Below are 27,141 nucleotides of genomic sequence, written 5' to 3'. Positions count from 1 at the left end.
ACCTAAAGAGAACCCCAGAAAATTGGAGCTGGAATGAACTGTCAGAATTTACTTGATGGCAGTGAGTTTGATTTGTTTTTGGATCATTGGGTGCTAACACAAGTCTTAAGTACCTAGGGCTAAGATTGATGATCTTAGATGGATTTTAAGATCTTAAGAAACTTGTTGATTGGAAGAATCATCAGGGCTCTTTTACAGATTCACGGGACCCACACTAAATGTCTAAATCCTCATTACTGGAGGGGCCTGGGAACTATATTTTTAATAGACAACTTTATGATCCATCACAATCTGTTGTTTGATCAGCAAGTTTTGACCTTGAGTGTTTAAATTTTCAAGTGAGTATTTCCCTGAGAAATGGACTGTTAGTCTCCATATCATTATAAATTTTTTTTAGACAGCTGTTGCAGTCTAGGATTTTTCTATTGGAATAGGCATACTCATTCTTTAGATGACCCTGAATGTCAACTATTAGAACAATCTGAAATTAGTGAGGAAAAATAAAAATTTAAGAATACCCAAATATCTTGGCTAGTGTATTCTCAATTTTCTTGAAGTCTGGTCTCTTTTCTGGATCCTCCTCCCAACAGCTTTTTACAAGTAGATACACCTAGAAGAAACAAGGGGCCAATAAGATTAGGTAAGGGGACAGTAAGCTCAATCAAGATTGAATTCCTATCCAGTTCTCTGCGATAAAGGAGCCCTGCTGGTGCAGTGGTTAAGGTGCTCAGCTGCTAATCTTTAAAAAGCTGATGGTTTGAATCCACCAGCCCCTACTCAGGAGAAAGATATGACAGTCTGCTTCCATAAGGATTTACAGCCTTGGAACCCTTTGGGACAGTTCTACTCTGTCCTATAGAATCACTATGCGTTGGAATTGATTCAGGGGCAGAGAATTTGGTTTCAGTTTGGTCTCTTCTATAGTAGGAATTACTAAGGCAGGGGATATTTTCTCCAATTCTGACAGTGAGGAGAAGAGATCTCTGCAGATCCTGTCTCAGGCATCACCACCCACCTTACTGTACCCAACCCTTCCCTCGGGACCTACATTGGATGGGGATGAGTCAATGGGAGAGACAAAATACTTTATGGGAGTTTACTGGGCTTATGTTGGGGGAGGGCAAAGAATAATTAGGATTGAGTGTATATAAGACAAGTTACACTAAATGAGAGTGAGATTATACACTGGTGGTTCTCAATCATGGCTAACACCAGAACTGCCTGGAGAACATTTACAAAAATTTCTTATACTCAGGCTCCACCTCATGGGATTCTGATTTAATTGGTCTGTAATGCGGCATAAATACGGTTCCCAGATTTAGCAAACAAAAATACAGGACCCCAGTTAAATCTGAATTTCAGATGTTGTTGTTGTTGTTGTTGTTTGCTGTCGAGTCGGCCATGACTCATAGCGACCCCTCCTTGGGTTTCCGAGGCAGTATCACTACGGAAGTAGGATTGCCCAACCTTCCTTCCGAGGAGTGGCTGGTGGGTTTGAACCGCCAGCCTTCTGGTGAGCAGTCAAGTGCTTTTTCAGATAAACAATGCAAATTGCTTAGTTAAGTATATCCCAAATACTGCACTGGCAAAGGGCAACAGTATTTTGTTTTTAAGTTCCCCAGGTGATTGTAAGGCACAGCTACATCTCAGAAGCAAAGCTTTGAACCAGTTCATTTTGGTTTGACCCGCTGCTGATAATTTTCATTTCCATCCCAGATACACAGTCAGAATCTATATTGTAACAAGATCCCCTGATGATTCTTATGTATACATAAGCATCTAGGGATTTATTAGGAATCACCTGGCATCTTGTTACACTGTGGATTCTGATTCAGTATATTTGGGGTAGAACTACAAATTCTCAGCAGGGGGTAAAACTGGAAAGTTGAACTGGTTCAAACCCCTGCTCAGAAGTACAGAAAGAGAAGTACAATAGAAGAGGGAGACATGAGGAAGCCCATGGGACCATCATCTCATCTGCTATAATCTGAATTCAGCTTCTGTCTGATCAAATAAACTTTGTTCTTCACTGTGGCTAAAAGCAAGGTCACAAATGGTACTGAATGCAGTCCCTGTCCCTGCACTGTGCCTGAACCTGACCCCAGGAATGGACCAGAGCCTGGGTACAGCCACTGGTTGTTTACATTCACCACTAGATGATGCTCCTGCATTGGAAATGAACTGCTGACTGAGGAGTGGACAGCAACAACCAATAAATGGCGTCATACAACACCCTCAGTGGACTACCAGGTGCTTTTAAAGTATTGCCAAGAGATTTAGTTTCATTTCTGTATTCTTTTGGAACCAGTTCCTAGAAATGAACACTCATTCCTTATTTTCAATTCCAGAACTATACAAGTGAATTGGGTAGCTCTGGTAGCGTAGTGCCTAAGGTAGTTGACTGCTAACCAGAAGGCTGGCAGTTCAAACTGACTAGCCACTCCTTGGAAGGAAGGTTGGGCAATCTACTTCCGTAGTGATACTGCCTCCGAAACTCAAGGGGAGGAGTCACTATGAGTTGGGTCCAACTTGACAGCACATAACATAACAATAACAAATGAATTGAGGTTGAAAAAGCTTTGGTGAAAGAGGTTTTAAACAACATTTGAATATACTCAGATTAGAAAGGAGGAGGGTCCAAGGAGGGAGAAGCTGATTTGTGGGAAGGAAGTCCAGGATTGGGAAAAGCAGGAAGAAAGGAAGAAATGTCAGAGGGCAAGGATAGAAGCAGCTGTATCTCAGAACCTTGTGGCTATAAGGTGCCTTGAATGTGGAGAAGGAAGAGAAATAAAAAGTGGCCCACTCATGGCTCACAGAGTCTGACCATAAAACACATCTGCCAGGGTGTTCATAAATTTAAGGAAAATGTTTCTATCTTTATCCCTCAAGAAACAAAAGGGATTTTTTTAAGGCCATAAATATTTTAAAATATTTTTCTCAGTGTCTTCTAGGATTAGAAAAGCTCATGTAAAATTCTAAAAATAATAATTCTTCCTTAAAGCCCTTTGTGAAGGATTACTAAGCAAACAAACAAAAACCCAAAAAAACAGAAAATACAGAGGAAAAGCCTCCATCTCTTTTTGAGGGAGGATGCTGTTGTTGTTGTTATTGAGTTGATTCCAACTCACAGTGACCCCACGTGTGCAGAGTAAACTTTTCAAAATTCCACAGGGTTTTCAAAGCTGAACTTTTAGAAGCAGATCATCTATCTGGCTTATCTTCTGAGGTGTCTCTGGGTGAGTTTGAGGGGCCAGTTTGTAGGCTAATAATCGAGTACTTACTTAACCATTTGCACCATCCACGGACATACCAGAAGGGAGATAAAAAGGAATGAAAAGTAACTTCTCTTTATTGTTTCTGGATGTTGGCATATTTCTTTTTTAGTCAGTAGATAGTATTTATAAGTGTAATGAGCATATCCTCATGGACATCTTGCCCTTTTAGCTCCTAAAAATTGAGAATGTGATGAGTCCCTAGGGAGCCAGCTCTTTACTGAGTTAGGAGAAGCTCAGGGGGACATGGGGAGTGTGATAGACTGATAGTGGCTCTCAAAGATATGCCCATGTTCTAATCTCTGGGACCCGTGAATGATATCTTAAGATAAAAACAAACAGACTGCCATCAAGTGGGTTCTGACGCAGAACAAACCTATAGAACAGGGTGGAGCTGCCCCCTAGAGCTTCCAGGGTATAAATCTTTATGGAAGCTAACTGCCTTATCTTTCTCCCACAGAGCGGCTGGTGGGAACTGCTGACCTTTTGGTTAGCAGCCAAATACTTAAACCACTGCACCACAGAGCTCCTTAGATCTTGAACTGGGGCGCTTATTCTGGATTATCTGGCTGAGCCCTAAATGCAATCACAAGCATCCTTATGAGAGAGGCAGAGGGAAGTTAGAAGAGGAGACTACAATGTGAGCACCGATTGGAGTGATGCAGCCATAAGCCAAGGAATGCCGGCAGCCAGCTGGAAGAGAGAAGGAACGAATTCTCCTGTAGAGCCTCCAGAGAAAGTGTGACCCTACTGATTTTTGCCTAGTGATCCTGATTTTGAACTTCTGTCTTCCAGAACTATGAGAGAATAAATTCTGTATTTTAAGCTACTAAACTGGTGTTAAGTTGTTCAGTAATCACAAGAAATGAATGCAAAGAGGATGCACTCACTTCTAGCTCTTTTTCCTCTGCTGTTTCCAGGAACAGATCTGGGCGGAAGGGTTTCAGTCCTATGGAATGCTCCACTCTGAAAATCTTCTCTGAAAGAATGACAATAATTCAAATTACAAGACAGAATGCATCCTGAAGAAACTTCAGCAGGATTAATTCACCCATCCAGTCAGAGTGTTCCAAAGCAGACCAGCACTTCACAGATAATACATTGCAGAATGAGTGAATCATCAGGCAAAGGGGTCTTATACCTATTTATACCCAGAAGATTGCCTTCACTTAAGGTAATAACCTTTTAAAACTCAACTCAGACTCCACAGCATTTGGTGTGTTTTCTCTACCCACTCTGGCTCTGTCCTCTCTCTATCTCTTAGCTAACCTTCTTACCTCCTCAACCCCTGCCAGACAGTTAGGAGCTGACACTTAATAAATTCTTGATAAACAAAGACTGAATGAATGAAATGAAGCATTTTTTCCCCCTCTGAGAAGACATATAACAAAAATTATAGATCTTTTTTCAGTAAGACCTAAGATATGTTTGTTGTCCCACTACAGTGATCTCATTCATGTGTTAAACAGAAACATTTTTCATTGTGGGATCAAGAGGAAAGAAGGAAATTGTAAGGGAAAATTCTTTAACAAAGAATAACATTGATAATAATGATATTTGGCAGTGGTGTATTGTCTTATGCTTTTAAAAGCACTCTAACATTTATACTGTCATTTAGTCCTTCTAGTACCCCTATGAAATGTGAGATGCAGATATGTCATTACATTTGCAGATGAGGGAACTGAGATATGGTCATAAATGGATTAGTCTCTGTAGTGGTTATGTTTTTGTGTCAACTTGGCTAGGCCTGGTTGAGTGGCTGGGCAGCTGGATGTAGTATTCCTCATAATGAGACTGGTAATCAACTCCATGGTAGACTCTCCTGTGAGCAGCTGAGTAGTTGCCTTTGGGATGTGGTCTGCTCCCTGTATATAAACAGGAGCTTTGGGAATGGTCTCTAGCCTTTGGCATGCTTGGACCCTGCATGTGGCTGTGTTATTGCTCAGCAGCCTGCTATGCTTTGCTGACCTTGGGACTTACAATGGACTTAAGTTAATGGCCTGCCATGTGGTTTGGTAATACCGGGACTGTGCCTTTTTACTTGCTAACCTTGGGGCTTCTCAGCCTTAGCAGCCAGCAGCTGTCTGAGTGAAGAAACACCTCTAGCTCCAGTGGGCCATGAGCAGGAGGCAGAGCTGGACCCCGAGGTTGAGGGGCTTTCACCCAGCCCCTAGAGCCTAGCACTGTGAACTTGGACTTAAAACCTCCAAATTGTAAGAATAAACTCCTATTTGTTAAGGCCATCCCATTTGTGGTATATTCCTGTCAGAGCAGCACTAGGTAATCAGAAAAGTCTCCCAGTCAGCCTAGGATGCAAGTTGGCTGGTCCCCAGTGGGGGCAGTTGAAGGGTTTCAGAGTCTTACCATTCTGGTCCCGGCAGCTCAATGTGTAGAAGGTTTCTCTCCGCAGAACGATCTCCTGGGCGATGATCCCATAGCTGTATACATCTCCTTTCTGAGAGACGTTGGCTTGGCGAAGGTGTTCTGGGGCTGTCCACAAGTCTGAGCAGTCAGCCATTGAAATAGAATATAGAAGGGTGGTAAGCAGCTCAAAAGTCTCCAACTCTTTTGTTCTTTAATTCCCTACACCATCCACCCTGAATATGGATGGCTTTGAATTTGTATGGTGCCAAATGCTTGAGGAGTATATGCCAATACTGGTGCTAAGGGGTAGAATGTATACTTACCTTTCAAGCTATGAAGTGTGAGGATTTGAATGAGGTCAAAATAGCAGTCTCTCCTCCCAAACTGTTAGGACCATAGTCCTCAAAATCCTCAAGGCCTACCTAGACTAAGGTCTGGTGTAAGTAGAGCTCCCTGAGTAATACAAATGGTTAAGAGCTGGGCTACTAACCAAAAGGTTGGCATTTTGAACCCACCCAGATTCTCTTCAGAAGAAAGGTCTGCCAATCTGCTTCTGAAAGGTCATAGCCCTGAAAACCTACGGAACACAATTTTACTCGGCAACATACAGGATCACCGTGAGTTGGAGTTGACCCAGTGGTGACTGGTTTTATTTTTTTGGTTTGATATACTAAGTGCACACTAACTATTTGTTGAATAAATACAATAAAATATGAGAGGCAAAAGAATTTAATAGCTTATAGGACATATAATAAGGAGGCTTAGTGGCACAGTGGTGCAAGCACTCAGATGATAACCAAAAGGTTGGTGGTTTGAACCCACCAGCCACTCCATACAGTCTTGGAAACTCTATAGGGCAGTTCTATCCTGTTCTATAATGTCACTCTGAGTTGGAATCAACTTGACAGCAATGGGTTTAGTTTTTGTTTTTTCAGGACATACAGTGTAAACCTGTGAAAACCTTTATAAATAAATAAATATAAGCTTAATATATATATTTACTAAACAAAAATAAAGACAATGCCATTAATGAGATTATCATTAATATTTTCTAAGCCTGACATCCTGGCAGCCTCCAAGTTAACTATCATCCTCAGAGGTGTTTTCTTAGGTTCCCACAGTAGTCTTTAAAAAATTATACATATATAAAAGTTACTCACTGTTTCCTCCACTCCCTACTGCTTTACATCTAGTCCACTTCACCCAAGTGCAATGCTCCTATGCCTTGTGTTTGGCTCCTGTAGGCATATGCATTTTGGACTGGTATCTCCTATCTTATTTAGTAATAACAGAACCATACAATTAATGTCAACATCCTTAGAAAGTTTTCAAGATCACCTTATAAACTTTTTGGGATTTCTAGCTTCATCAATTTCAGTGAAATATCTATAGAGCATATTGTTAAGAGCAATGATATACATATAATGAGACATATTTTCCACAATTTGTCTTCCACCCACATGTCCCAATAGGGTTTCCAAGGCTGTAAACTTTACTGAAGCAGACTGCTACATCTTTCTCCCACAGAATGAGTTTGAACCGCTAACCTTTCAGGTTAGCAACCAAGTGCTTAACAACTGCACCACAGGTAGGTATGATTGACTGATGCTCAGGAGGGTAGGACTTGACCTGTAATTCATCTGATTTTGTGTCATAGTGAGTAATTTAATAAAGGAGATTTGTTCTACTACATGATGAACTATGAACCATGGTTGGTATATAGAAATCTTTGAGGAGTTTGAGTCCAATACTATATTGATGTGATTGTAGAGGCAGGGACAGAATTATCATGTTTCTTTTATTGAGGAAAAATGAAAAGCTTGCAAAGTAGAATTTAGTTTCTGAATCTAGGTAGTATTTTGAGGCATGAGTGCTAGATTGGTGAGTCTATTTAATCCCGAGTTACAATAAAGAATACACTTGGCTTTTGTCTAATCTTTTTTGATCTTCACCACATTCCAAAGAGGAGCATCTTTTACTGATAAGAAAACAAGAATCTCAGATAAACTAATGACATCTACAATTCTTATGCCTCATTTGTCTTCTCTAAAAGAAGAATGGTTTCTAAGGTTTCCTTCTGCTCTAACCATCTGTATTTTTTTGCCACTCAGTGCTGCTTCCATCAGCCAGTAAGTTCTTCATGATTTCTCACTGATACTCAAGGGGCCCACAGATGAAGGGAATCCTCAGAGTACATCTTCTCCACTCAAGAAGCACTTGGTGAACACTGACAAGTGACAAGTGCTGGAGAATGAGCCAGCTGTTGCCTCTTGTGGCTTCAAGTATTTATTTTCTGATCAGTGTCATCATTTTCTAAGTTCCCTACATGGCCTTGTGATAAAATGAAAAATAAATGGGAAACAAGTAAAAGTTTCATTCATTACAGACCTTTGGTGGGAGGTAAAATGGAATTGCAGCCAAAATCAGTGATCTTCACCACCATTCGGCTGTCTACTACACAGTTAGTGGACTTCAGACGACCATGGACTTCTGTCTTACTGGAGTGCAGATATGACATCCCCTATAATTTTTCGGATGACAGGAAAACAAAGATATATGAAACTCTTTAGCTGCTTGATTATTTTAAAGAAGTGATATTTTGAAAACATTTCAGTACACAGATAAAATCATACCATAAGATTTGTAATTTGATCCCATTAATTTTATTTTTGAAACAGTGGTAATGCCATAAGATTTGACTGAACACCGCATCAGTTTTGAATTCTAATTAGGTGGCACAGTAAAAATGCAATCAGTTGTCTAAAGACTCTGGTTAAATAGGTATATAATATGAGGCAAAGGGTTAACCCTATTTTTTCTTATCTGAGAAATGACATTAAAAGAGTAAATGCCAGAGGATCAAGAGAACAGATTTGTAAAGTGTTTCTGCTTACCACTTAAAGAGCCTTGGTGGTGCAGTGGTTAAGCACTTGGTTGCTAACTGGAAGGTTGGTGGGCTGAACCCACCCAGTGGCTCTGCCGTAGAAAGACCTGGAGATCTGTTCCTGTAAATATTACAGCCTTGAAAACCACATGGGGTAGTTCTATTCTGTCACGTGGCATCACTATGAGTCAAAAATCTACTCAATGGCACATGACAACAAGAAGCAGCTGCCCATTTATTTAGTCTGTGATATTGGCCATGCCTCTGATCTTCTGCTACCTCAATTTTAAAATAATAAAGTCTTGCTTTCTGAAGGCAGGAAGTAGCCTATATTATTTCCCAACACCAAATCTGTTTCATTCTTAAGAGGGTTTTGAAAAATGAAGCGTATGTTTTTTGGTTTCTTTTTTTCTTTTTTTTAATTCATGTGCTTCCCTCTGGTGGTCAGAAGTGTCATAGCGGAAATTGTTGTTAGCTATCGTCTAGTTGCCCAGACTCATGGCGACCCCAGGCACAACAAAATGAAATGCTTCTGGGTCCTGTACCATCCTCATGGCTATCAGCAGATCAGCTTGGACAGTTGTGATCCACAGAGTTTTCATTGGCTCATTTTCAGAAGTAGCTAGCCAGGCTTTTCTTACTAGTCCATACTGGTCTACAAACTCCACTGAAACTGCTCAGCATCACTGCCGCATGAAAGGCTCCACTGACAGATGGGTGGTGACTGAGCACGCAATGTTTCAGCCAGGATCTCCCACATGAACCACTGAACTGCCACAATTAGGCTATTGAACATATTTTTTTCCAAAATGATTCTGATCCTATGTGATTCAGGTGATTTAAGGCTGGACCATATAGCCCACTTTCAGGCCTGACTTTTCTTCATTCTTGAATGAAGTCCTGGTTATTGGTGTCTGCTTCCCTTCTTATATCTGGGAAGATGCATGTCCAAATTTCTCATTGTCTCTTACCAGATGGTTGCCTGTCCTTAGTACTTTCTCTTAACAAGTTGAGCATTCAGTTGTCTTCCTTGGTCAGCTTTATAATTTTGACATCTAGCAGTCTACAAGAATGCGTATCCCAACCCCGGAATAGGATAATAAAAATTTTAAGAGTAGGATAATAAAAGTGATAAGAGCCAAAATTTTAAAAAACTTTACATCCATTATTTTATAAATTCCTCAAAACAGCCCCATGATGTAGGTACTAGTAATGTTATCATTTTATAGATGAAGACACCCATGTACCAAAATGATAGCTAACTTGCTAGTTCTGTTTTCCTTTATTTAATTTTTATAATGTTTGTCTGCATGTGAGTGTGTTAGTAGTTCTCTTACCTTAGCAATGTCATACAAGACAGATATCTTAAACTCCCAATCCATGAATGTACCATCGGGGTAGGAAATTGTGTCATTTAAAACTTCCTGAATAGGAGGAAAAAAAAAAAAAAGAGATGAATTATTGCAAGAAGGGATATTGTAGAGAGACTATTATTAACTAAATGATGATCTCCTAATCATGAGGCTTTGGGATCAGGAACATTTGTCCTGGTTTTCTTAAACACTTATTTCTTTTCTCTACTAGGAGCTCTGGTAGCATAGTGGCTAAAGCACTTGACTGCTAACCAGAAGGCTGGCGGTTCAAACCCACCAGCCACTCCTCGGAAGGAAGGTTGGGCAATCCTACTTCCGTAGTGATACTGCCTTGGAAACCCAAGGAGGGGTCGCTATGAGTCGGGGCCAACTCGACGGCACATAACAACAACAACAACTAAATAATAAACATGAGGTGGCTTCACCTGAGGCATATGAACAGGCGATACCTGCAGCTCCCACCTCCCAGCTCCAAGTTCTTCTGTCAGACAGGGGTAAAGAAATGAGTGACACTTGTCTGAAGAGTGGGCAGTGAGTCTGATTCACACCTGTATCCTATATTCTGTCTCTTCAAAATCAGACTAACATTTTTAAACATGGAATTGCTATTAGGAAATGTATTAAATAGGTTTAGCTTTTTACTCATTATTAACTGCATCCATCAGCTTCATTGGCCTTAAACCATAATCATTACAGTATTCCCTTCCACTATCTAAAGTATCCTAATAAATTATATGGTCATCATACTCAAAATTATCTAAAAGGCTGAAAGCTTGCATAGCACATGTTTAGAAGTAGTGCAAGTTAAGGTGCAGACATTTCAGTGGTCTTTGAAGTAATTGTACCAGATTCCTTTCTTCTCCTGCTTTTTCTTATTCCAATCCAATTTCTGCTTGACACTTGTAGTAGTTGTACGTCAACTTGGCTGGGCCTGGTTTTGAGTGGCTGGGCAACTGGATGTAGTTATTCCTCATAATGAGATTGGTAATCAACTCCATGGTGGAATCTACTGGAGCAGCTGAGTAGCTGCCTTAGGGATGTGGTCTGCTTCCAGTATATAGAAGACAGCTTTGAGGGAGCTCTCTGAGCTTTTTGGCACGCTTGCACCCTGCACGTAGCCGAGTCTTTATCTCAATGGCCTACAATGCTGTCTGCCAATCTTGAGACTGTTAATGGACTTGAATTAGCAGCCTTTTGTGTTGCCTGATAATTTGGGGACTGTCGACCTTGGATTTGTCAGCCTCAGCAGCCAACAGCCATCTAAGAGAAGCCTCCAGCTTCAGTGAGCCAGGAGCAAGAGATAAAGCTGAAGCCCAAGGTTAAGGGGCCTTCATCCAACCCCTAGAGCTGGCACTGTGAACTCAGGCTTCTAGCCTCCAAAACTGTAAGAGAATAAATCCCTGTTTGTTAAAGCCACCCATTTTTGGTATTTTCTATTAGAGTAGCACTAGAGAACCACAACAACACCTGATTTTGCTTGTTTTTAATGAACTATGTCTGTCTTTCTGGACTGTGTAATGATTTGGTATTCCTAGTTTGATACTTGGTGCTTCCCAAGAACTTGATTCAAACTTCTCTTACTTCCTCTTTCTGCTTTGGTCAGCCTGAATACCTGACCTTATTTGAAAGCTCCTACCCTGTCCCCAGTCTGTCATAGAGGAGAGAGAAGAATCTAAACAGTAGCAGAAGTAGGACTTATAAACAAGTCTCCTAACGCTTACTTACTTAGTGCTATTGTAATGACCATTCATTTCCCTCTTAAAGCAAAAGCAAGTTGGGGCAAGTAAAATGAAACTAATTTGTTGGAGGTCACTTTTCCACTTCTATTCTTCGCCCACCTCCAGCTCTAAACTTGTTAATTTTTTAGTTTGTTCATGTGTAAAGATTCAGTAGGCCTGACTGATAAAATCTGAGTGGTCTAGTTTGAAAAGCACCAGTTTTCTTGATGACTCTCAATAGTATTTCACTGAGTGAACATTTAATAAGGCTACTCAATATTTATTTTTCTTCAAATGGATGGCCAGTTAACTCAACTCACTGCTGTCGAGTCAGATCCAACTCATAGCGACCCCTCCTTGGGTTTCCGAGGTGGTATCTCTACGGAAGTAGATTGCCAGTTAGGAAATTGGAAATGGCCATGGTTCCTTACCCGGAGGGATCCTCTCTCACAGTATTCAACAACGCCAAAGATCATAGAATCAAGCTTCACTGTGCCGTAGAACTTGGTCAGGTTGTAATAGTCAATCTGAAGCAACTGGAATGATAGGTTTATAAAGCAGATCAGCCAGAGAGGGAAACCAGAGTTAAAATTAATATGCCAATAAAATTGTGTCTTAGATCTTTGGGAAGATGCATTGTTCTTAATAAACTGAAACATCAGTAGCCATTTCTTAGTACACATTCAATAAGCTTTCCTTTGTCAGTAGGAAGTCTTAAATATAAACCTTTGACTACTGTAAAATTATATTAGGGCCATTTTCTAGGACATATGAGTAGATTTCCAAAATGTTTTGCACTGTCAAACATCCTTCTCTATTTCTTGGTAGAATGTTCAACAGTAACAAGAATAGTCACTCATTTCTTTGTCTGAAGACTTCTCAGTTAACATCCTCAGTAACACCTTGCTCTACCAGGAACCTCAGGGCTTATATAAAGTGGAGTGAAGTTATTTCTTATGTAAGGATTTGAAACAGGGGACACATACCTTGTTCAATTCTATCTTCTGTCTTTCAGTGAAATTACCATCATTGTGCTTGAGATCTTTTAGAATCACTCGCTGCAAAAATCAATTGAATTAAGGAGATGTTGTATAAGTGCAAGAGAAAGATGTGTCAGTCTGCTTCTGTAAAGATTAAAACCTTGGAAACCCTATGGAGCAATTGTTCTACTCTGCTCTGTAGGGTCGCTATGAGTTGGAATCAACTTGACAGCAATGGGTTTTTTTTTTTTTTTTTCTTTTCTTTTTGGTTGTTGTTTGTTTGTAGCATAAGCATTTATACAGGTAGTCTTTGGTTTATAACAGGATTCCATTCCAGTGACTCCACTGGAACCGTGTTGATTCTAAGTTGAATACCATATTTCAGATTAATAATTGATGCTTCTTATGGTATTAATCGCTGAATAAGATCAAGCTATAGGCCTAGTAACTCTTCACATCAGTGTTTCGTGTGTTTGTTTGTTTTTAAATAGGCCTAGTCTACAATGAAGCTGGAGTTGTAAAGGGTATTAGGCACCTGTGCGGTTCAATTGTCATATATCAGTAGAGTCGAAAATTGCCCAAATTTCTATCCCTCACAATACCTGACATTGACACCAACTTCGCTGTAGACCCAGCCATAGCTTGCTATACAGTAGTGTTTTGAACAGTAAATCATAAAATTGAATGCCTGAGAGTGAACAGCTGAGAATGGTAACATTAGCAAATTACTCACTGCAACATTATATGTAGTGCATATCCCTAATGATAATAAGTACCAAAGGAAAAAAAAAAAGAAAAGACTGTTTAAGTGTGGCTCATAATAACTCAAATATATTATAAATCAGAGACTACATGTATATGTCCTATAATGACTTGTTTGTGTATCTACCTTCCCACTACACTCTGAATCTTAAAAGCAGTGACAGTATTTTATTGATATTTATATCCCTGGCCTCTAGTTCTTGGGATATGGTAGGTTCAGGTTTGAATATTTCTTCAAGAATGACTAAATCAAAAGTAATGAGGAAGGAAGGAAGGAAAGAAAAGATACAAAACCTGCATATGAGGATTGTTGTATTCACACAGCAATGAGCCAAGATAGAATTCTGGTGTTGCCTGGACTGCACTCTTTCATATTACCTTAATTTCCTGTACTCCACCTTTTCCTCAAATTCTGTTTGTCTTTCAATTTCACCAGGATTATCAATCAGTTTTATAACCCTGGAAGCAGAGCCCAGTGGATCCCTGAGAATGGCTGCAAGGACAGCCCCTTGGAACGACCTGGACACCCCCATGATTTCACTGCCAATAGTAGGAGTTGTGGTAATGATGAGCAGGAAGACCAGAACACACCCCTGACTGAGAGTTTGAGAAGCAGATAAGACTAGTCACCTTTTTGTCGTATTTGCACTGTCGTAGTCTCTGCATTGTATCACGTCTCTTGTCATCATCGATCTGGCACAAGAGAAGGCCAGTTAGTCTAGGAACTCCATATCTTGTTCCATACTCTGTCAGTCAAAGGCCGAGAGGTTCTGCCAAGAGGGCTGTACTTGTTGTTTGCTCAATAGCATGGTGGATAAGCTCCTAGAAAAACTGCTATAATCATCTTGTGTTTCCTTCTCACTATTCACCTTTGCACTCTAACAATATCTTCTTCCTGGCTGCCTATCACTCTCATGTTAAGCTCTGTGTTTGTGGGGAGACTGTGAAGTTACTTCCCTTTCCTCCCCTCCTCTTGTAGCTCTATTTTAGCTGGGTATTTTCTTTGCTTCTTTCTTCCCCTGCCCTCCTTCCACTGGGGAACACTGCCTGTAGCTACAGACAGCTGCTCTTAGGGGAGCATCTTGAGCATTTGAGTTATATAGAGCAGGGTTTGCACATTCATTGGAAACCCATACCTAAAGACCTAAGCAACAATGCAAATAAAGAAACTAGGCCAGGTGTCTAAGGGAGCAGCCCCATTAGCCCTGGGTGATGGCTGCCTTGTGGTGCTCGGATCATCTGATTTATCAAAAGAGGCTGTCATCTAGATTTTTACATGCTATTCCATTATTTTTATATCTTGGCAATTAATTTAAAAATGTTAAATATTGAATAAGAAACACATACACATATCTATAGACTAGATCCAACTTATGGCTTGCCAGTTAATGACTTCTAAAAGCAGAGAAAAGGTTAAGAATGTTTGCATCTTTCAATTTGATTCTAATAAAAAGCCTGGAATGTATATTATTACCTTTGTTAATATTTACCTTACAGAACTATTTTGAAATTTATATGAAATACATTGTTTCAAGCACTCTTGACATAATACATATTAATAAATGTCAGTTATCTCCCCTCCTCCTTCTCATTTTACAAACAAGGCACAGAGATGTTACATGACATTAAATGTTACACAAGAAGAAAGTGGCAGAACACACCCTATCTCAGCCTCTATGGAAGTGTTTATTAACCAGGTGACATTTAGGCCATGGAGAATCAAGGGAAAAGCGTGATACTGAGAATTAGAAATCTAAGTCTTGGATTCTAAAACAAACTCTCCCTGCTTAATACATTTCCTTTACCTACTACTAAGGCCTTGTCATATACCTGGCAAATTGTACCAGTTCCAGCATTCTTCAACAAGTAAGGTAAGCCTTACCTTCAGGCTAATATGATTGGTCTCATTGGTCTCCAGAGGAAGGATTTTTTCAGGAGGAATGTGGAACCATTTTTTCTGACGAAGTTCATTATCTCTTTTGTATTTTCTGTGAAAGGAATAGAGCTAGTCAATAGGCTTTCATTAGTATACATACCACCAGCTTCTGAACACTAAGAGAAATTCAGAACCCTGATATTTTTGGGTAGATGTGTGGTGAAGGAGGCTAGTCAAATGGCATAAGTCCATGCTCTCCAAACTGGTGAGTGCTGGCATTAGTGACCTGTCAGGATTTCTGTTGGAGTTTTAGACTCTTTTCTTTTCCCTTCACTTTCCCTGGAACTTCACTGTCATAAAGGATACGAATTGATAACACAGAAAAAGTGTGGAAAAAGCAGAGGAGATAACATGTTTAAAATCGATAACCTTGAGAGGCAAAACAATTCATTTTCAAAGTATTAGAGAATATACCAAAATTTTAAATAAGCCAGTTCCTCTTATGAATCTTTGCCTTAAAAAATACATATGTATAAAGAAAGCAGAAAAGTTCAGAGAAAACTTAACAACATATATCACAAAATATAAAATACTATTTTTTTTTCTTCAAGTAGCATGATATAGCAGAATTTTGGGTTATTAGGATGCATTTTCAACTTTACAAATGTTGCTTCCCAAAGTGGTTGTACCAATCCTCCCTCCCATTGAGCCACTTCCTGTTTCCCTATATCCTTGAAAACACTTGGTATGTTTTGTTTCTTTGTTCATCATTGTCCTGATAAGTAGAGAGACTGAGCATCTTTTCAAATGTTTTCTAACTATTTTATTCCTTGTATGAAATTGGTCATAATCTTGCCTGTCTTCACCTTATATTATTTATCTTTTCCTTATTGAATTACCTGAGTTCTTTATACATTCTGCAAAACAAATAGTTCATCCTTTTATGTGTTAAAAATACCTCCTTCTGGTTGATGTCTTTGGACTTTGTTGTACATAAAGTTTTAATTTTATTGGGGCCATATTCATATACTTTTTTTCCTGTGACTTTTCTTTTTATCTTACTTGAGAAGTACTTTCCTACCCTGAGATCATAAAGATATTATCCTTTAATTTCTTCTAAGAGTTTTGAAGTTTGATTTTTACCTTTAGTTCTTTAATCCATTTGAAATTTCATGTGGAAACGGAATGTACTTTTCTGTATGGGGTCAGTTAACATCTTTATTTCATTTTTTCCATGTGGAAAACTTTGTGTACCAACATCATTTCTCAACTGGCTTGTAATGTCACTTCTATCATATTCCAAGTTTTCATGCTTGTTTGTCTGATTCTAGAATCTATATCCTTTTCCATTGATCTATTTATCTATCCCTGAATAAGCCTTTGGTTTTTGTCATTTGGCAAACTGTTGCTCAACTTCTCGAGGTCTCTCATGATGACTTTCTTAATGTCTCCTAAGCAGAGATGATCACTTTCTTCTTGTACTTCTATCCAACGAGTATTCTTCTATTAAATACATATGAATTAGGATATTGTGATAGTTGGAGCTGTGTGTTGACTTGGCTGGACCACAATTCTATGTGGTTCAAGCAGTTGTAATGTGGGTTATTCCCATGATGGGATCAGATGTATATGCTTTGAGCAGCCAATCCATTGAAAGGGAGTTTCCCTAGGGGTGTGGCCTGCTTCCAATGTATTTATGGACATTCTGGGAAAAGAGACACTCCTCTGTGGATTGGGATCCTGTTGTGCTGCCTACAACTGTCAGTGAGCAAACAAATCCACCATTCAGCCTGGAGATCTTGGATTTGTCATTCGCTGGAGTCAACAGCCAGTATACTGCCTGCCAACCTTGAGCTCCTCAGCCCCTGCAGCTGCATGAGTCATGAAAAGCCTCCAGCTTGATGTTTGATCCAAAAACTAGGGACTTGCCAGCTTCTAGTGTGTGAGGCATTTTCCTAAGATAAATTTCTCTTTCTCTATTTGTATATGTAAGCTTTACTGATTTTGCTTCTCTAGAGAACCCAGCCTAACACAGACATCATGGACCATGATCTTAAAATCTGTAGGAAATGAGGGTAAACATCAAGGCCTTGAAGCTTCCAGGCTCTCACTTCTCACCCTCTGATGCTTGGAACTAATTGAAAAGAATTGTTTCTACCCTGCTACTGTCTCTTAATTTGTGATCTACCCCCACTTTAAGTTGACCTCCACTTAGATTTAGTTTCTGAGGGACAACAGCAATACTTGTGACCTTGCTATTGACTGGCATTGTTGTTATGTGCCGTTGAGTCATCTCCAACTCATAGCTATGTACAACAGAATGAAACACTGCCTGGTCCTGTGCCAGCCTCACTATCCCTACTATACCTGACCCCATCGTTGCAGCCACCATGTCTATCCATCTTATTGAGGGTCTTCCCCTCTTTCATTGACCCTCTATCTTACCAAGCATGACATCCTTCTCCAGAGAATAGTCCCTTCTGACGTGACCAAAGTAGGTCAGACAAAGTCTGGCCATTCTCACTTCCAAGAAGCATTCCGGCTGCACTACTTCCAGGACAGATTTGTAAGTCCTTTTAGCAGTCCATGGTACTTTCAGCATTCTTTGCAAACATCCCAACTCAAAAGCATCAACTCTTCTTTGATCTTCCTTATTCATTGTCCAGCTCTCACATGCATATGAGGTGACTGAAAACACCATGGCTTGGGTTAGACACATCCTAATCTTCGGGGAGATATTTTTGCTCTTCAGCACTTGAAAGAGGTCTTTTGAAGCAGTTTTGCCAAATGCAATGCATCTTTCGATGTCTTTACTGCTGCTTACATTGGCACTGATTGTAGAACCAAATAATAGGAAATCTTTGACAACTTCAATCTTTTCTCCATCTAGCGTGATGCTGATTATTGGTCCAGTTGTGAAGATTTTTGTTTTCTTTATGTTGAGGTGTAATCCATACTGTAGACTGTAGTCTTTAATTTTCATCAATAAGTGCTCTACGTCATCCTCACTTTCAACAAGCAAAGTTGTGTTGTCTGCATATCGCAGGATTGTTAATAAGTCTTCCTCCAATCCTGATGTCATGTTCTTCTTCATATAGTCCAGCTTCTCAGATTATTTGCTCAACATACAAGTTGAATAAGTATGGTGAAAGGATACAACCCTGATGTACTCCCTTCCTGATTTTAAACCATGCAGTATCCCCTTGCTGTATTTGAACAACAGCCTCCTGATCTATGTACAGGTTCCTTATAAGTACAATTAAGTGTTCTGGAATTCTTATTCTTCTCAAAGTTATCCATATTTTGTTATGATCCACACAATCAAATGCCTTTGCATAGTCAATTAAACACAAGTAAACATTTTTCTGGTATTCTTTGCTTTGAGCCAAGATCCATCTGACATCAGCTATGATATCCCTCGCTCCACATCCCCTTCTGAATCCAGCTTGCCTTTCTGGAAGTTCTCTGTCAATATACTGCTGCAACCATTTTTTAATTATCTTCAGTCAGATTTTTCTTGCATGTGATATCAATGATATTGTTTGATAATTTCCACATTCTGTGGGATCCCCTTTCTTTGGAATGGGTACAAATATGGATCTCTTCCACTCAGTTGGCCAGGTAGCTGTCTTCCAAATCTCTTGGTATAGCCGAGTGAGTACCCCTCCAGTGAGGCATCCGTTTGTTGAAACATTTCAATGGGTATTCCATCAGTTCCCAGAGCCTTGTTTTTCACCAATTCCTTCAGTGTAGCTTTGACTTCTTCCTTTAATACCGTTGGTTCTTGATCATATGCCACCTTCTGAAATGGATGATCATCTACTAGTTCTTTTTGGTATGGTGACTCTGTGCACTCCCATCCATCTTCTTTTGATGTTTCCTGCATCATTCAACATACTGCCCATGGAATCTTTCAGTATTACAATTCGAGGCTTTAATTTTTTCCTCAGTTTTTTCAGCTTGAGGAATCATGAGCATGTTCTTTCCCTTCTGGTTTTCTAACTCCAACTCTTGACACATTTCATCATAATAATTGACTTTGTCTTCTCGGGCTGCTCTTTGAAATCTTCTATTCAGGTCTTTTATCCTGTCGATTCTCCCATTTGCTTTAGCTACTCCCCATTCTAGGGCAAGTTTCAGAGTCTCCTCTGACATCCACTTTGGTCTTTTCTTCCTTTCCTGTCTGTATTAGACTGAGTTCTCTAGAGAAACAAAACCCAGCAAAGATTATTGCTAAAAGGACAAGGAGGCCACATGTTCTGACGTCCTGTAATCCCATGAGAGAAGACAGGATTACCAGCAGTAACCCAAGGCCTATTACTGCAAGGCCAGACATGCTGCCTCCCTCCAGCCCTTTCACCAACCATTCCTCCCAAAGCACTCACCACCTCTATCCTGGGTTCGATAATTCGCTGCAGTGGCCACACAGAGCTCACAGATTATGGGGTTTATTAGGGAAGCACCAGACTACAATTCAAGTTCAGGAAAAACGCTCAGTCTCTCTCCCAGCCCACCATCCCTCGGCCAACAGTCTCTCACAGTCTCTTTCCCAGCAGTGCTAGTCCCTCAGTGTCTCACTCAGCAATGCATGTCTCTTGCATCTCTTTCCCAGCAGCGTGTGTCTCTTTCAGCAGCATGTCGTCCTCAACCAGCAGTCAGAGAGAGTTCTGCCTCCAGGAGGCCTCCTTTTGAGCCCAGCAGAGTGGCCAAACTAGCCAATCACAGCATCAGAACTCTAAGCACCTGAGTGAGTGGGCACCTCCCAGAACATTGTTTTGTGCCACTCCAACAGAAATACTCCAGGTGGACAACTTCAGCAATCAGGAGCTCCTCAGTTGCTCATAGAAAATCCCACCTTGGAGTTTACAAAGACTTATGGGTAGAAAAGCCACACTCACTAAGTAATTTACTACACTGCAATTATATATATATATTTAGAGAGAGAAATTTATCTTAGGAAAATGGCTCACAAACGTATAGAAGCAGTCAAGTCCAAAGTCCCTGGAGCAAACATCAGGCTGGAGGTTTTTCCTAGCTCCCGCAACCACAGGGGCCGAGAAGCTCAAGGCTGCCAGGCAGTACACTGGCTGTTGACTCCAATGAATGACAAATCCAAGCTCTCCAGGTCGAACGGTGGACTGCTCACTCACAGACAGTTGTAGGCAGCACAACAGAATCCTGATCCACAGAAGAATGTCTCTCTTCCTTGGATATCCTGGAAGCAGGCCACATCCTAGGGAAACTCCCCTTGAACAGATTGGCCACTCAGAACACAGTCATCCGATACCATCATGGGAACAACCACACAGAACTGGGGTCCAGCCAAGTTGACACACAACTCCAACTATCACACTGTCTTTTTAATGACCTTTTGCTTTCTTCATAGATGATGTTCTTGATGTCATCCCACAATTCTTATGGTTTTTGGTCATTGGTGTTCAGTGTATTAAATCTATTCTTTAGATGGTCTCTGAATTCAGGAGGGATATAATTAAGGTCATATTTGGCTCTTGTGGAGTTTTTAAAATTGTCTTCAGTTTCAACTTGAACTTGCATATGAACAGTTGACGATCTGTTCCACAATCAGTTCCTGGCCTTGTTTTGGCTGAAGATATTGAGCTTCTCCATTGCCTCTTGCCACATTTGCAGTCAATTTGATTCTTGTGTACTCATCTGGTGAAGTCCATGTGTATAGCTGTCATGAGTGTTGTTGAAAAAAGGTATTTGCAATGAATAAGTCGTTGGTCGTGGAAAATTTTATCATGTGATCTCCAGCGTCATTTCTAACACCAAGACTGTATTTTCCAGCTTCCAGTGATTCTTCTTTGTTTCCAACTTTTGCATTCCAATCACCAGTGATGATTGACACATTTTGATTGAATGTTCGGTCAATTTCAGACTGAAGAAATTGGCAAAAGTCTTCAATTTCCTCATGTTTTGTTTTGGTGGTTGGTGTGTAAATTTGAATAATAGTAATATTAACTGGTCTTCCTTGTAAGCGTGTGGATATTATCCTGTCACTGACAGCATTATACTTCAGAACAGATCTTGGAATATTCTTTTTGATGATGAGTGACATGCCATTCCTCTTTAATTTGTCATTCCTGGAATAGTATATTATATGGTTGTCTGATTCAAAATGGCCAAAACCAGTCAATTTCAGCTCACTAATGCCTAGGATATTGACCTTTATGTGTTCCATTTCATTTTTGACAACTTCCAGTTTTCCTAGATTCATACTTTGTACACTCTATGTTCCGATTATTAATGGATATTTGCAGCTGTTTCTTCTTGAGTTGCCACATCAGCAAAAGGAAGTTCTGAAAGCTTTACTGCATCCACATCATTAAGGTCAGCTCTATTCTGAGGAGGCAGCTCTTTCCTGGTCATATTTTGCCTTCTGACCTGAGGGGCTCATCCTCTGGCATAATGTCAGACAATGTTTCATGGCTATTTTTCAGTAATATATCAGACAGTGTTTCACCACTATTCATAAGGTTTTCACTGGCCAATTCTTTGAGAAGTGCATGGCCTCTTCCTTCTTCCAAGTCTGTCTTAGGCTGGAAGCTCCGCTGAAACCTCTCCACCATGGCTAACCCTGTTGGCACTTGAAACACTGGTGGCACAGCCTCCAGCCTCACAGCAACACACAAGCCACCACAGGATGACAAACTGACAGATGAGTTTGTTCTCCTTAGCTATTCCAAACTGCTCCACTCCCATTTCCCAGCCTTCCTACCAGTTCTAGCCCTCCAAAAGCCATCTGCCGCTGCCTCCCGGCCATCCTTAACAGTTTTGGCCCTCCAAAAAGCTGTCTGCCACCATCTCCCGGCCATCCCTACCAGTTCCAGTAATGACAAGTACTAGTAATGACTGGCACTACTCTTCCCAAATTTTGGTTTCTGCTTACCCTCAACTAAATGGTTGCCACATCCTATGTACCATCTCCTATATTGCACATCAACATAGAGTTACAAGACCCAAGCTCAGCCTTCATATTAAAGAAAAGGGTCTTCTCTATACCCTGGTGAAAACTTCAAACCACATGCCACAGGTTGGACTTTCTCATTATGAGAAAGTATAGTGACAGACCCAAGAGTTGTAGTCCACAGAGAAAATTATTCCCTCATTTATGTAGGGTATGGGAATGATCTTGATAATCCCATGGGGCTAGAAAATTTTGTATATTTAACATATACAGATTAGGAGGTAATGTGGTACTTATTCATTTATGTATTCAACAAATACTTCTTTTGAGCCTCCACTACATCCCCAGCACCGTGCTAGGTACTTGTTGTGCCCAAGTAGAGTAGAACAATCAAGGAGTTCTGAGTTCTACTTCAGGTCCTACCCTACTACCTAACAATGTTTTTCTAGATAAGCCATTTTACTTTCCTGGGTCTCACTTTCTCCCTGCTAAAATAGGAGGTTTAGAGGACATGATTGTTAATGCACTTTCCAGCTTGAACACCGCATACTACCAAAAAAAAAAATTTAAAAAAACAGAATAAACCCAAAGTGACTTCAAAATTTCCTGCAATACATTAATAAAATGGTAAAAATAGCTATTTTCACTTAAAGCATGTCTAATATGTGGTTGGGAGCTCTGGTGGCATAGTGCCTAAGGCATTTAATGGGTAACCAGAAAGCTGATGGTTCAAACCCATCAGTCATTCCTTGGAAGGAAGATTAGGCTATCTACTTCCATAGTGATACCACCTCAGAAACCCAGGGAGGGGGTTGCTATGAGTCTGATCTGACTCGATGGCAGTGAGAGTTTAATATGTGGTAGTCACTATACATTTTCTATTTTAAAGCTTCACAATAGTGCAAATGAGGACACTGAATCTAAGTAACATGTTCAAGTTGCTAAACAACATGCTTAAGACTACACAGCTGGTACATCACAGACATGCAATTTGAGTTCAGGTGTCTCTATCTCCAAAGTGTTGATCTAGCCACTCAGTAATATTTTTATTTTTCCCTTGATATATACAGTCTTGGAAACAGAATGTCTTAATGATCTTAGATCTATCTAGAGACTTCTTTGTAAACCTTCATTATCATCAAAAGACATTGTTTCTTTCTCTCCCTTTCAACTTCCCTGTCTCTCTCCTTTTATCCCTCTCTGAAGGAAGAGCACAGCAAGGATAGAGGGAAAGGTACCTCAGCACCAGGAGAGCAATGAGCAGGAGCAGAATCACAGTTCCAGTAAGCGCGAAGACTGCAATCATTAGGATATGAGGACCTGTGGAAGAAAACACAGTGAGAAAGGCATCAGGAATGATCTTTAAAACAAGAATAAAAACATTTCAAGATTCCAGTTGTATAATGGAGTTCCTGGATGATGCAAATGGTTAACATACCCAGCTGCTAACCAAAAGGTTAGAAGTTCAAGTCTAACCAGAGGCACCTCAGAAGAAAGGCCTACAGATCTACTTCCAAAAATCAGCCACTGAAAACCCCACGGCAATACAGTTCTACTCTGATACATAAAAGATCACCACTAATCAGAGCTGACTCGACAACAACTGGTCATCATTTTAAAGGCAGAGCCTTTTAAAATTTTATCTCTTGTTATCCTCTTCATTGATAATAAAGATCCTATGTCCTCACTCTGAAGAAAATTGCTTGGAATGTGCCCAGAGGATGTGGGTTAATTTCAACGACCCTTGTAGTTCATATGTCTTTTCTTCCTTATAGGAATCACCAAATGTTACAAGATTATAAAATATTTTCCAACACATAAATACTTTTGATGGATGAAGCCTACCTGGTGTCCTTAAAGCCAATATACCTAGGGAGGATCCATGTTGTTATGTTATGTGCCGTCGAGTCAGACCCGACTCATAGAGACCCCTCCTTGGGTTTCTGAGGCAGTATCACTATGGAAGTAGATTGCCCCATCTTCCTTCCGAGGAGTGGCTGGTGGGTTTGAACCGCCAGCCTTCTGGTTAGCAGTCAAGTGCCTTAGCCACTATGCTACCAGAGCTCCTAGGAAGGATCCATAGAAAAAGAAATAACTACTTTTAAATATAGATCACAAATAGAGGAAAACTAAGATGATTTAGATTATTAAATGATAATATTGCATTCTGGCCCTTCCTGAGCTCTACTGGGTCATGGAGGCACAATCAATGAAGAAAGTAAGTGATTTCACTGGTAGCATAATGCCTAAGGCACTTGACTACTAACCAGAAGGCTGGCGGTTCAAATCCACCAGCCACTCCTTGGAAGGAAGGCTGGGCAATCTACTTTTGTAGTGACATTGCCTCAGAAACCCAAGGAAGGGTCACTATGAGTTGGGTCCGACTCGACGGCACATAACAACAACAAGTATGTATGTGGAGTTGTGCAGATGGAGTAATCTGAAATGCCTCCAGAGGAGTAAGTGGAATCCAGGAAAAAGTGGACCAGGAAGGATTAAAGAGTCTGAGTATGACCCTGGGCAACAGCCAGGAGAGGAACAAACCTAGCTTGAGAAAAACAACAACAATAATAAAACTGTACAAGAAAGTCCTGGATCATGACACAACTGGTCCCTATTAGAATAGGGATTTAATGGATTTAAGAAGAAAAAGTGAAATAGATTCCAAGCAATAGACAGAATGAATAAGAAGCTGGGAGGATAATAATATGGTGAAGACATATCTTCTTCTAGCAAAAGGAAAATAAGTAAATAAATAAAAATAACAGAGATACAACTAGGAATTCTGGCTTAAGGAAGGCAAGGTTCAAAAATGAAGCAAGTGAAATAATGGCCTAATTTTGAGAAATTGAAATTTAAAAAAAAGAGAATTCTTTCAGCTTATTGTAGTAAAATGTAGTAAGCAGAATACATGCTTTTCTTATGAAGCTCTTATGAGGCTTATTCATAAATATTTGTCTCTTAGCTCATTTTTGTCAGTTATTGAAACTTGTTTTCTATGGGATAAATTGTGTTAGCAAGTAGGACATATTTTAAGATAAAACCAAAAAACCAAACTCACTGCCATCAAGTTGATTCTGACTTATAGTGAACCTCCTTTGGGTTTCTGAGGCAGTAAATCTTTAAGGAAGTAGATTAGAGGGTAGACCACATTCTAAGATAAGTATAGGTAAATTAGGAGAGGGATATTTTAGTGTTTAATCAGAACTGTAATACCATTTTTTGTGCAGAGAAGTTGAGTTCACATTTACAAACCTGGCAGATCTACTTCTGACAGGAAACAAAAGAAACAATCACAGGGTAATTGTATATCCATAACATTTACACTTTTTATCAAAAAACCAATTTCAATCAAGGAAAGAAATTCACTAAGGTTATCTTACCTAGGCCTGGAATATCATTTGGAAGTTTATGGTTCTTCCAGATGAATGTTGGTCTTATATCCACTGGTTCAGTACTATTTGTATGAGTGTCATAAGTCAAAAGAACCTTGTACTGTGCCAGGATATTAAAAAAAAAAAATAAAAAAAAATATTTTAGAACAACTTCTGGTGAGATTGACTATCTTGCCCAACGACACTTGAATTTCATAGTAATGCTTCTCAGTGAAACAACCCTCCTGGGGCTAGTTAGAATCTGTTTTAGTGTGAACATGGATTCAAGCCCCAAGTGGGCCAATAAGCTTTATGTTTCTTTTTGACTGTAGACTATACTATTAACCCCTGCCCTACATAGATTCTTTGGGTCTTTGGAGAACTAGTTCAAGCCTTTAATGTGCAAATGTTAAAGAGGCCAAGAGAAATTAAATGATTAACTGACAAGTGAAAGGCCAGTGTTTTCTGCAATACTCAATTAGCACTGAAAATGATCTCTAGAGATAATGCACCGCAAGTAAAATCCACTGGATCATGTTGATACATGTAGATGTGAAGAGGCCTGGAAATAATTCTACATTAAGTTCTATCAATAATACAATTTTCTGATTTCTTCCATCTCGTTCTGATGTACTTTTCTGCACAAGATATAACAAGGTTTCAAAGACAAAAACATTTTTAAAAGTAATTTGCAAACGTGAATAATATATTATTTAGTGTAAGCTGCATATGCTGAACCAGCTTTGTAAGAGACATCTGAAAATCGACCATCCTTTTAAATTCACTCTCATTCCCTCAAATGCAAAGGTGGTTGTGGTGCAGTGAATTACTTGGTATGGCTTTTCTAGCCACTTTGTGACTGCCACCAGATTACTGGTGGGACCATGCAAATAAGGTATATGGGGCCCTTATGGTTAGTTTTGTCATTCTGCTAGGCTTTAAATGAGCACTTCTAGAGGCAGAGGAATCCTCGGAAGGAAGGTTGGGCAATCCTACTTCCTTAGTGATACTGCCTTGGAAACCCAAGGAGGGGTCGCTATGAGTCGGGGCCAACTCGACGGCACATAACAACAACAACAACAGAGGCAGAGGAAAGGATCTCACTGCCATCAAGAGAAGAGCTGAGGGTGGAGTGAGTATGACCTTGGACCTGATATTCCTACACTGGCCCTCCTTGGCTGAAAGCTGGCAGAGATGACTGGCAGAGGAACCATGAGGCATGAGGCAGAGTGCAGGCTTGCCGGCCCACTGAGTGAGACAGGTGAGCGCCTGTGGGCAGGAGCTAAATGAGTTATGTAACACTTGCCCAACAGAGCAGGACAGAGGCTAGGCCAAGAGGCCAAAGGTCAGAGAGGCATATCTGAGGGCATTGGAGAGGGGAGACTGTCCTGATCAAAGAATTATATCCTGCGAGTGTTCCTGAATGTGAATTGGAACCTGTTATTTACCTAATAAACCCTATAACCTTCAGTATTGTCTGTGAGTTCTGTGTGGCCACTGCAACGAATTATTAAAACCAGCAGAGAAGTAGTGAGTGCCATGGGAGGGATAGTTGGTGTCAGAATTGGTTAAAAGGCTGGAGGGTGGTGGCATAGCTGGCCTCATAGGAA

At 40.1% G+C, this 27,141-nt stretch overlaps 1 protein-coding gene across 1 annotated transcript in view; it reads right to left on the bottom strand.

The window, feature by feature from the left end:
* Positions 1-27,141, bottom strand: part of GUCY2C (guanylate cyclase 2C) — an 86,526-nt gene that overhangs the window by 19,188 nt on the left and 40,197 nt on the right. Inside the window, exons 10-20 of the mRNA XM_007944470.1 lie at positions 25,541-25,652; positions 23,396-23,477; positions 15,236-15,341; positions 13,984-14,046; positions 12,598-12,669; positions 12,043-12,147; positions 9,858-9,944; positions 8,025-8,157; positions 5,637-5,774; positions 4,163-4,251; positions 519-610 (exon numbers count right to left, since the gene is read on the bottom strand). Coding sequence (XP_007942661.1) covers positions 519-610; positions 4,163-4,251; positions 5,637-5,774; positions 8,025-8,157; positions 9,858-9,944; positions 12,043-12,147; positions 12,598-12,669; positions 13,984-14,046; positions 15,236-15,341; positions 23,396-23,477; positions 25,541-25,652 — 1,079 coding nt within the window. The remainder of the gene's footprint in view (positions 1-518; positions 611-4,162; positions 4,252-5,636; positions 5,775-8,024; positions 8,158-9,857; positions 9,945-12,042; positions 12,148-12,597; positions 12,670-13,983; positions 14,047-15,235; positions 15,342-23,395; positions 23,478-25,540; positions 25,653-27,141) is intronic.

This window comes from Orycteropus afer, unplaced genomic scaffold (genome assembly GCF_000298275.1).
Source record: "Orycteropus afer afer isolate SDZICR_OR568_19922 unplaced genomic scaffold, OryAfe1.0 scaffold00126, whole genome shotgun sequence".
Taxonomy (NCBI): domain Eukaryota; kingdom Metazoa; phylum Chordata; class Mammalia; order Tubulidentata; family Orycteropodidae; genus Orycteropus; species Orycteropus afer.
Note: the sequence above shows the minus strand (reverse complement) of the source record. Positions and strands in the feature narration are given on the sequence as shown.